General features: G+C 46.1%; 1 protein-coding gene across 1 annotated transcript in view; it reads right to left on the bottom strand.

Annotated features, from left to right (window-relative positions):
- Positions 1 to 12,000, bottom strand: part of FLVCR2 (feline leukemia virus subgroup C cellular receptor family, member 2) — a 33,160-nt gene extending 21,160 nt beyond the window's left edge. The window contains exon 1 of the mRNA XM_010584004.1: positions 11,485 to 12,000. Coding sequence (XP_010582306.1) covers positions 11,485 to 12,000 — 516 coding nt within the window. The remainder of the gene's footprint in view (positions 1 to 11,484) is intronic.
- Between the last annotated feature and the right edge of the window lie 56 nt (positions 12,001 to 12,056).

The raw sequence follows: 12,056 nt of genomic DNA, 5'->3' as shown, positions 1-12,056 counted from the left end.
GCTTGCGCCATCCAGCCCCAGAAAACTCCCTACAAACTCCCTCCTCCTCCATCCAGCTGGGGGATTTTTGAGACAGGAAGCTCTGTTTGAAACATAAGCATTCTATCTGCTAGGTTCAGACACCCTATTTAGCTTACAAACAAGTAACTTTCAACCATGTCTGGTCAAACTTCTGCTGTGTCAAACAATGCACTCCACTGGGACCTCAAATAGCCTGGGTCAGGATCAGCAACAGGCATCTGTGCCAGAGTTCATTTCTTGGTGCTGGGACATCACAGGGAGCTGGTGGGATGAGTGACCAAGAGATTACAGGTGTGCCCCACTGCTTCAGGGCACTGTCAGGAATGAGAACATTCGGGTGTTGGTCAAAAGGACTGAAGACAGACACAAATTGTGCTGTCCCAGATAGCAAGTCAAGGACTGAAAGAGCTTAGGAGGAAAATTAAGAGACCATTAGGAAGGTTAAACGTTCCTAACACCCACCCAGCACAGGCAATCTCTGACATAGGACTAAACTTGCCAGAGCTCAACTTTGTTCAGACATGGCCTATGCCCAGCCTCTCGTCACAGTGAGTCAGGTCTGCTCTCCTCCTCTGCACTGCCCGCTGACCCCTGAGACTCACTGACTAACAGCGAGCACAACTATCAGCTGGCTTAGAGGCTTCAACCTCTGATCTTTATTAAATTGCACACCTCCCCCTTCTCTGCACGAGGGAAACAAGCCTGCAGCTGCACAGAAGAGTGCACAGAAAAGGCAACTGCACCAAACAGATGCTCAGAGATCGCTCCTAGAGGGCAGAAGCCTATTTGTCTCTGCAGCACATTTATTTTGCCCTGCTTGTGGCCAAAGTGCAGGCCTGTGGCTCTGGCGTGCCTGCTCAGCCCAGAAACACAGCCACACTGGGCTTCACTCCTTAGCATTCCCAAGGATTCAAGCTTCAAGGAAAAGACTCTCAACATTGCTCCTTTCCATTTGAGGGAAGAGCCCTACTAGCTCTTACATATCAGGTCTCATGTGTGCCCCTCCACCCTTTACCAAATAAGGTCTATAAACACCTGCCTGGAAATTGATCCTTTGTCTTATCACCATTTCGTTCTTGGAAGAACTGGGCTGGATTCCTGCGCTAGGTGCTTCTTGGCTTCCCGCTCTCTGCAATCACGTGCTACTGAATGAGCTGCAATCACGAGCTGCTGAACCATAGCAAAACAAGAACAGGAAAGGAGGAGAGATCCATGCTTTATTCTGACCTCTGACGTAAGTTTCTCCAGGCCCACAGTCAAGATTCACTCTTTTCGGGTCTCCCTCTAGCTTCTCCTTCCTGAAAAAGGATCTATCTGATGTACCTAGCAGAGAGGGTATTGAGAATCTGTTTTGCAAATTGTTCAGAAATACTTTACTGGGAAGTCCTATAGTCATCACTTACCCAATGGGATACAGACTTACTCAGCTTTCTTGGACACTGCTGTTGTCTTTTCAGAAGACCTAAACAATTTTTCTAAATGTAGATGGATGTTTTGTCTTCTCTTCTGCTCCCAAAAAAGGAACCACTTTTATCCATTAGGAGTTTGTTAAACCTTTGTGAAGGACTAGATGGTAGAAGAGGAAAAAAAATCTCAGCAAACATATAAAATGTAGCTCCTATTGCTACTTCAGAGCAACTGATAGTACTACTCCTATGAAGATGAGGCCCCTTGACTTCACTAAAACTGAAGATTTCCTGGAGGATACTCACAGACCCTGGCTTATTCATACCATTTTAGCAACAAAGACAAGCTCTCAACAACCCAATGAGTACTATACAGCACATACTTGACCTTTCACAAGGAGATTTTTAGCCTGGTTCTCAGCAAGCCAGTGCCTGCACCACCATCAGCCCAACAGACAACACTGTAACCCAGCTAACCAGAAAATTTAAAGATGCCTTAGCAAGTGAAAAATAACTTTTCTCCCTTCTCCACACCTCTTACATCAGGGCTGGGAAAATAAAGCAATTTAAAAACAAGGTTGGTTCTGCAACAGTCTGTGCTACCCTACTTACAGAGACCATCAGTCATTAGGGTTTGTAGTGTAGTCCCTCTCACCAGCATACAAATTAGCATCTCCAACCTTTGTGCAGGCAGAAAGGTCTCCAAGACCTATATAGATAGGCTCTAATTCCCCAAATTTGGCACATCATTCACACCCAAAACACACAACACTGTCCTGATTTCTGAGAATCTCTCCTCAGGAACCAGGCTGCTGGCACTTTATTTTAAGAAGACTTTGGGGTAATTTTTAAAGAGAATACGAGGGAAGTCAACAACTACAGCAGAGTGCACTGTTCAGATGACTTATTCTTTAAAGTCTGGTAAAGGATAGAAGATTCCCCTTTAGACCAGTTGACCAGTCCCAACAACAACATCATATTCAAGATTCAAGGGTATACAAGAACAGGCAATAAAACCAAGAGCTGATGGCTAATAAGATGGTATAAATGTACCTGAAGTCCTGAAATGGAAAATGGGATGTCTAATTTAAGTTTAGCTGTCTGTATACTAAGTCTGCTGAAGGAAGTTTATCAGTGCAGTATCAGCATAAAAACTGAATGATTGATGGAGGAGTAGGTCTCCACCTTAAAGAAAACTTAAGAGTCAGCAACGGGAATAAAGAAGCCCTATAAAATTTCATAAGTAAGCACAAATATTGACAGAGGAGACCACCAAACCCAGAAGGTCAATTAAAGTGTTAACAGACAGAAAGAGAGAGATGCTGCAAAGGCAGAAAAAATACAACAGTGAGAAATTTCGACAATGCCCTTGCAGACTAAATAAGTGTCATGTCAGGGATGATGCAGAGACTGCATTTTTTGATTCCATAAATACTCTTTTCTAAGGAGAACCTATAAGAGGCAGCACAATTTGTGATTTAGACCTAGAACAGCACAGTGTGACCACAATCAATATTACAGAACGGTTCTGCACTGCACTCAAATTCAGCTTCCTTGCAGCAGCAACAAAATAAAACCCACCCTCCAAAGCACTATGGCAATATTTAACTTGCAAAAGCTGCCTAAAAGGAAAGAAGCTTGTTAAAAGGAAATTAAAAAGAAAAGCCAAGAAATTAAATGCTTGCAAGTGACACGAAGACTGTGTAAAGACACCACATCAGAGGCTCAGTGTAAGCCTAGAGAATATTAGCAAAATATTTTAGAACAGAATAAAGGAACCACAGTTAAGTAAGTTAAAAAAAAAAACAAAAACAAAAACAAAAAACACCACACCAAACCAAAATAACCAACCACCACCCAATGCGAAAACTGGACATTATGCCTTCAAGCAAAGAAAAAGACAGCAAACTAGACCAAGCTAAAGACCATAAGTAGGCCAAAAAAGACTCTGGAACAACTTTACAAACCCAGTCAAAACTCTTCAAACACAGCAAAATCAGGAAGCCCGCCATAAAGTCTGTAGGACCAAAAGATGATCACTGTGGAAGAAGAACATTTGAGAAAGAGGGAGAACTAAATGAAGTCTTGCACCAGTGTTCACAAAATAATATTTATGGGAGGTCTCCACATCAACAGAACCTTTTCACATGGCAAAAACCTAAGGCATTATCAGTGGAAGACCTTAATCAATTTATTTCAACTAATTTCTTCTATGAGGTGTCAGGACCACATGGTATTCATCCAGGAGTTCAAAAGAACAAGTCAACAGAAAACCCACACTACTTGCACACAAACACACCAAACTTCTAACTCTGCTCTATTACCAAATACTCAAATCAGGAATGGAGGAAGGGAAAAGCTATGTGAATTTTTAAGAGGCCTGGCACAGGCAGGAGTCCCAGAAAACCCCAGGGCCAGCAGCCTGATGGTTTGGCCAAATGGGCAGAAACTGTAACAATCAATCAAAAGATTGAAGTTTACATGTTGATAAACACCAACACAACAGGCTTTTCAGACATTATGATTTCAATACAATCTCAGCAAGTTCCCAAGCCAAGTTTGGAGAGTTAGGAGGATACATTCCTTTTTTTACTGTCTTTCCCTTAGCACTTACCACTGACTGGCATGGGGCTGCCTTACAAATTTGGCCTGACCTAGGCCAGATGATCCTCTGTTCTGATGCATTGTACCTTTCCAAAAGAAAGGCTTTTGGGAAACAAAACAAAACAAAACAAAACAAAACAAAACAAAACAAAACAAAAAATCAAGGCCTTCACCTGCTCTCAGCAAAGAGAGCTCATTGCATTTGTCAACACACCACTCAAGCTACTCTACCTTTCCACTCCCAGATGAGTGACTTTTAACAGGGCCCACACTCCTTTTGATCTGGGCATCGATCTTTCACCCACACCTCAGATCAGCCTGGAGAACAGAAATAGGAGAATCTACCTACCTACTGCAGACCTCTCGTTGAGAGATGTTTGTGAAACTCTATCAAATGCAATGTTTTAAAGCATGAATAAAACAAACACTTCATCTGTGCCAAAGACTTCCCTCCTGGCAGACCCATACTGAGCCACCCACACAATGCTACTGCCAGAAGCCTTCTGAGGGTCACAACAACCCAGTTCCCTCCAGGGCCACCCCCCCATTTCTAACGGAGCGTCCTCTACTGCCTCCAAAAGCAGAGGAGCAGGAGAGATCCGTGTAACTGCTGGGGACATGCAGTACCAGTCTTGAACCATTTACTTGCAACGCACAGCACTACCTCTAATGCTTAACATCTACATCAACCAAGGAACATGGAGATGAGGAATCCTCTAGAAAACCAGAGGGACTACCAGGCTTTGGAATAAAATGACTCATACTTCAATTGTTTTAACAAGTCAGTCCTGCAGTACACACTGATTTACCTGCTTTCTGACACATATGTTTAAGCCTGTAGGGCTTCACATTTTCAAGATGTTCTTCCCCAGACACAACAGTAGAAATGGTTTTGGGTTTCTGGATTTGGTTTGAGTTTTTTTTTTTAATTATACTTCATTCTAATACAAGTGGCTTCAGATACTGAGAATTTAAAACAAATCTTGTGAGATTTCCCAAATGAATGATAACTGACCCAACAATATTATCACCAAGGAAGCCAAGGTTCTTGGTGCAAAGTCAACAAAGCAAGCCTGCAAACAGCAACTGTTGTTCTTCTAGAAACCTCCATCTCCAATAACAACCACAACAATAGATTGTCTCTCCAAAAATCTTACAGACAAAACACACAAGCCAAGTACAGCAACATCCGTGCTGTTCAGTAACAGATGAGACTAGATCAGGATGTCATGTGGCCCACACTAGTAGTGCAAATCAGTGCAAAGATGCAGAACGTAACTGGTAGTGGCAAAAGGACACATCTGATAGGTGAGAGGAGGGGGAAGTTGCAGTTTGCTGGATCTGAACAATGCGCTTCTTGTTGCAGTAGGAAAGCCCTTATGAAGGGGAACGGAAAGGCTCTCCTTCTCACTACATCGCTTTTACACGTATGAGAGGGGAACTTTGAACCAAGCTCAATACACACAGGACCCATATCAGAAGCCTCTCCAACAGTTCTGCCAACATAACTAAAGGCATCAGACCCGCATCTCCATTCACCCAGGGAACCACTTTGAGGAGGTACCTTTACAAAGCCCAGGACAATGCAGCTTCTTCCTCTACTTTTGTCTGTGTGTCAAAACTCTGCCTTGCTGTTCTCCCTCCTTTTCTAACTACAGATGCCTCCCACGCTATCACCATGACGTTTCACGGGAGCAGCTAAACTTTCTGACCCTACAGTTCACGTAACGCAATCTGCAGAGAGCAGACAGCCACCCCCTTCTCACACCCTGTGACCCCTACTGCACATTGGCTTCCCAATCCTTTACTATCAGCACAGGTCCCAAACTGCCTTTCTATACAAAAGCTACAGTAGAATTGAAAATACCCAACTGAAGAGCTGTGTAAATCAGAAGCTGCCAGTTCCTACCCAGTATACTTTTGTCTGGATTGCTGTCCAGAATATGCTTCTTCCATACCACTGACAGCAAAACGAAAGGAGTCTGTTGAAATCCAGATAGTCAGGAAGTCAACATATGTGAACATTTGCAAACCACAGCTTAGTCACCTTTCTTGCAGTGTTTTAAGAAGCAGAAAGGATGCAAGTTGTGAAAGTAAAGACTGTAATCCAGGCCTTGTGGCAAGATAAGATAGGGCTTAGGCTCTTTTTTACTCTCCCACTGATGAGGGAGATAATGTATTTTTTCAAACTGCACTTGCACAACCAAAGCTCTTCTGGAAGCAAAGCAAATACCCTTCCTCATCACACTTCTGCTTCTGTGGCATCATCTGATGCTGCTTAATATGATGCAATGCTGTATGATGAAGACTACTTCTCTATGCAAGTCATTCAGGGCCTCCCAGCCTTGAATGCACCTTCCCCCAGTTTAATGGGAAAGAAACACAACACAGCAAAACAGCAGTAGGTAAGAGAGAGTAAAGCAGAAGAGGGGTTTCAGCTCTGACAGCTACCTCAGTGGCTGCTGGAATCTGCAGTCAGGATATAATACTTTGGTCAAAGACCTACTACAGTCACCTAACATAGCCAGCCCTGGGGGATCCCACAGGGCTAGTGCTGAGGGTGCCATAGGGCAGCCCCTCCCAGCAAAAACACTGCAAGTCATTCATTTAACTCCCATGCAGCTTCCACAGATGATAACCCAAAAGCCAACTGCTTCTGTGAGGGAGAAGGGGCAGCTGCCTTTGGTGCATGGCTGGGAAGGGACCACCAGATGAAATGCGTAGAAAAAGTTCATTTCAGGCTGTAGTGTCCATTTATAGAAACTTAGGCATTCCTGGGAAAGCCACATTGCTATTTGGTCAGCACGCCCTGCCACACTGAGCCACATCCAGGACCTCGGAGAGTTGGCCACATTGCAATCCTTGTGATCCAAGTGCTCTGATCCACCCTGCCCTTTTTTAGAGGGGGAGAAAGGAGCCAGGGCTAGAGAATGTCAACCATTAACCACTGTGACTACCAGGTCCTCTTGGTTCCTTGCTAAAATCTTCTCTATTCTAATAGCTAAAACCCCGGGAGATACAGGGCCACGCTACAGAGGGATGTGAGGCAGACCACCACCTGCCCCTATTTCTAACAGGGATCAAATCTCATCTGAAGAGATGGGGAGCCTCCAGCAGGGACAGAACAGCCAGAGAGATCTAGAAGTCCACCTGAAGACAGGAATTCCACAGGATGTGCTCCATTTTCACAACACTTAGACTTTCAGATGCTGCCTTCCCTGAAGGGCAAAAGGTACAGAACAGAGTTAGCAGCGAGGCATCAAACAGCAGCACATGCTCGGCACAAACAGTGCTGCAGGCTCACCAGCACAAAAGCAATGGCCATTCAGATGTTGTAGATCCAATTATTTGGCAACACCCACCCACCCACTACCCCATGCAGACTCTTTCCCCCAATTCAGAACAAGAAGAAAGGACCTACCAGGAGAGAGAGCAAGCATTTGCCTGAATTTCATTCACAGCTTATCATCCAGTTTGTCCACTTCAAAAGCCATCACCTAATCACTGCTAGACTGGCACTCCCAGCAGTCTGCAGATAGCACCTAAAAGTTCTGCCTTGGGCCATTTCTGTTATGGAAGCCCTAAATCTTTGAAGTCACATGCCAGCTGCAGCAGCACAAGGACAGACCCCACCTGAAGATTAGCAAGGTGCTGCATCATTTTTCCCCAGAGGCAGAGATTAATGCAAAGCTGTAGTTTTCTCCCAAACCACATCAACACCTTTTATCAACCCCTGCTAAAAAATGACGAGGCAAAATTACAGCAGAAACGTTGTCTAACATGCCTGCATCCTTACTCTCAAGCCCATCAGCTGCTTTTTTCTTTTCATCAGAATGGCAAGAGCCAGGAACAAGGTCTATTTCAATCAAAAAAAGTGACAATATTTGTGACAAAGCAATACAAAGCCACAAACACAAATGTTCTTTCATTGCCCCTGTGCAACACAGTCACACAATTGTCTGCGTGCTGCCCATGTCCCTTGCCCATCAAGTGACAACAGGAAGATACAGCAGTAAGAGATATGCCTAAAACCAACATGCCTGAAGAAGCGTGGCCCAAGCACAGCAATCCAGCACACGCCATGGCAGCTGAAGCAGAGAACTGGTACCTGGCCACCACGCTCCAGCTTATAAATCTCAAAAAGCCACGAGAATTTAACTCATTACCTAAACATCCCCACCACTGTGTTAGTTCTGTCATGCCACAGCACCATGTTTCCTCATACCCAAAAGACAGCAGAGCAAGTATGTTAAAGGAAGGGGCAAGGCCTGCTGCTCCAGAAAGCACATACACCTGCAAATGCTAGTATCTCAGGAGAGCATTTCTTCCTGCTGTGGTCCTGCCACCAGAGAGAATGAGGGGATGGTCTCCTTCCGACATAGAAATCAGAAGCCTGTTTGCTGCAACCTGTCGGGTCTGAACCACTGCCCCAAACAGGGAACAGGCTGATGAATCAATACACCAAAATGCAACCAGCACGGCCTTACACAAACCACTCTCTCCCACCCACCTCTTGTCCATGGGACTTCACGTAGATATCCAGCACCAAGCTCCTCCAAAAGTGACACTGCTGATGACGTAGCAGGCACGCTACTCCTGATGGCTGTATTTCAGAAGCATGTCAGACAAATTCCTCCCAATATTCAAACAGATCTGAAGGACATTAGTGAACTCTTCAAAACACTTCTGCTTCCTTAGCAATGAGATGCTAATAGTATTTTAATAACACTAATATTTTAATGCCAAAGTATCCAACATGCAAATAAACACCATTCTACACCTCCCCATACATGCATTTGCAGGGACAGGGAAAAAGAATGGAAAAACCTATGCATCTCCCTGTTAAAATGGGGAAAAGTAAAATGTCATGAAAACCAGCAGTGGGTAAAGAAGGGAATGTGATCACCTCCTCCACAGGTGTCCACACTCTTCTAGAAGCTCTCCAGCATTGATTCAAGAGTCCTCAATCTAACCCTTCTTTGCACTTCAGATACCACAGCCAACACGTGATCAGAAACAAGTGAGGAGAATCTGATACTCTACTAGGGTTTGTTTGTTTGTTTTTTAAAAGATATTTAATACCCAGTCTGACTGATTTAATGATTTACTTTTCAGGGCTAACTTTGAAACTGAAGGTTACCACCACTCAGCAAGCAGCAGCAGCATCCTGAGCAGACATCACCCCAGCAGACCTCAATGAAGCAGCAGGCAGGGCTCTCCTCAGGACAGCGCTGCTTAAGTGCTGTCTAAGGCTGAGAGGGTAGGAGCAGAAAGAGGGCAGGTATATCAAAAAAAGCAGCAGTGACACTGCCGCACTCCTCCATATAGTTGGTTGCAATTCTTGATGGAGAGGGACATCAGTGTTTAGCATTCAATAATAATAGTCATGATAACAACTCATGACAGAGTTTTCCACCTTGAGGATCTGTAACTAAGTGACGTGGCAAGGAAAGGAAAACCATGCAGTTTTGTAGAGGAATGAGCATAGGGAATAATTTGCCATGCTGGCATACTGCAATTACAAACCCACTGTATTATACCCTTTGCTAACACTCCCTAACACACAGTCTTTAACTGCAGAGTCAGGAAAAAAGGATGCCTTTATTTCTTCCCCCTGCCCACCATCACCAGTAAACAAAATAGCTACTTTTCATTCACTGTGATTATGCACCTCAGGACCCTTGACTAAGGGAATTAATAGGTCCTTCCTACGGAGTACGCCCTGCCTTTAGTCATTGCCATTTCTGACTTCTCCAGTTCTCTAAAAGGAAGTCTGGGCTTACAAAGCAAAGGCTATGTACTGAACTGAGGTCTCATTGCCATGTCAGTTCAATCTCCAGAGCAGTGTGGAGCTCCAAAAGCGTAGCCAAAGTTTGCTTTTCACAACCGTTACACTAACCCCCTCCATTTAGGACGATGAGGATACCACACACGCATATAGCATAGGCTGAAACCCACACTGTTTGGATTTGTTATGCACATTGTTGAGTAACTCCACCTGAATAATTAAAAAAAGTCTGACAGCAAAATGCTCAGTTACTTATTTACTCCTAAATCAGCAGAGTGCTCATGCCAAGTTAAATGCCTTCCACTCTGAAGATTCACGTAAAACACATAAAAACCAGCCCACTAGCCTGGGTGATAAGAGCAAAGAGGAAAGCTTAGATTCACTCAGAGAAAGATGTTTTCTCTTTCCAGAGTCTCCTTAATTCCCTAGCGCTGTTCCACAGACTTCAGTTCTTCAAATACCATCTCTGAGCATTCACTCTTTTTGCCTCAGGAGTATCTAAATAAATACAGAAACCCAGGAATGTGGGGAAAGGAGACCTCAAGCCCATGGCACACAAAGTTATCTGTGAGGAAGAACCATGCATCAGAAACGAGCTGAATTGCAAACCATTCAAATCTGAATAGCAGCCACCCACAGGCTGAATCAAAGATGGTCCAGGGTGGTGCACAGTCACATGTAGCAGAGTACATTGGATCTCAAAGCAAGGGACACAGGTCCAGCCTAACAGCTAATGCCAGGTTCCAATTCCCTCTTCTTGGTGTCAGTGTTGCAGAGCCACACTCACTTCGCTTATGCCATGTTGCATCAGTATTGGCCTATCTGCTTCATGCAAGAGGGATGAGTGGGTGTTCTGGTGCAAGGGTCAAGAAGCTACTTCCCTGATCCTTCCAAAGCTGTGGAAAAACTTATCTCCTCCAAGCACCAGCTGACTACAAGAAAAGACTGTCACAGCTTGAGGAAGAGTGGGACACTGGCCTCCTTGACCCACCTTCTTACAAGAGTGCTCAGGGAGCTTACCTGGCCCTAGCTTGATGGAAGGTTTGTTTCTTTTCAAAGCAACTGCTGGTAGAAACTCTGTACCTCCTTTTTAAGAGGTGTGAAAGTGCTAAAGTCATTTTCCTCCAGGGCTCAGTGGCAAGTACCCTTTTCAGTATACAGCTAATCTCCTTTGTCCCACCTAGTTGTCAGCAGGAGGAAGATATTGCAGTGTCAAGTCCAGATGCAACTGCAGATCTGAGGTTTCTCAGCAGCGCACATTCCCCTCCATCCCATCCATGGTTCTACTGAATCACACCCCTGGACTAGAGATTCGCAAACACGAGAGTAGGAGAGGACTGGAGAAGCCTCCCGAGTCCAAACACCTCTCAAAGCCAGACCTGTACCCAACCCCCATGCTGCCTCCAACTTTGTAGACTTGGGTCCCACCTGCCTTTGCCACCACCACCAGCCCACAGCCTAACCCCAGCTGCGTCCCTCCAGGTACCAGCTGCATTTCCCAGGGGGGAATTTAGTGTAACTGCCTCTTATCCCTGCTGCTGCCCTCCAGACCCTGTGCATCTTTTCCCCCTCCCTGGTTTGCCCCCTTAGCACTTCCAGTCCCTGGCCAGGCAGGTGACAGCCCACTCCACGTGCCTGGCCAGGCAGGGGACAGCCGCCCATTACCTGGTTCCCAAAGACAGCAATGGAGCAGGCAGTGGAGACCTCACGGGGGCCGAACCAGACGGAGGCGATGCGCGAGGGCATGCCCAGGATGAAGACCTGGGCCAGGGAGCAGATGACCTGCCCCAGGACGGTGATGGGGAAGAGGTGCGGCTTCAGGCTGCCCAGCTTCACCCAGGCGCCCAGGGCGTTGAGGGCCGAGCCGGCCAGGGCGATGAGGCGCAGGCCCCTCTTGTCCAGCAGCCAGGCGACGGGGAAGAGCAGAGGGATGTAGGTGACCATGTAGCTCATGGAGAGCCAGTCGATGGCGAAGGCGCTCACGCCGTAGAAGCGCGCGAAGACGTTGTTGATGCTGCCATACTGGATCCACTGGAAGGCGTTGCACAGGGAGTAGCTGCTGAAGAGCAGCACCACGACCCAGCGACGCCGGGACAGCCGCACCTCGGCGGTGGCAGCGGCAGCAGCGGCCTCCCCCGCCGCCGCCAGCCCCAGCGCCCCGGCAGGCTCCTGCTGCACCATGCCGGCAGCGGGGGCCGCTCGGCTCGGCTCGGCCCGGCCCGGCCCGGCTCGGCTCG

The sequence above is a fragment of the Haliaeetus leucocephalus genome, unplaced genomic scaffold (genome assembly GCF_000737465.1).
Source record: "Haliaeetus leucocephalus isolate CR32 unplaced genomic scaffold, Haliaeetus_leucocephalus-4.0 Scaffold932, whole genome shotgun sequence".
Classification (NCBI taxonomy): domain Eukaryota; kingdom Metazoa; phylum Chordata; class Aves; order Accipitriformes; family Accipitridae; genus Haliaeetus; species Haliaeetus leucocephalus.
Note: the sequence above shows the minus strand (reverse complement) of the source record. Positions and strands in the feature narration are given on the sequence as shown.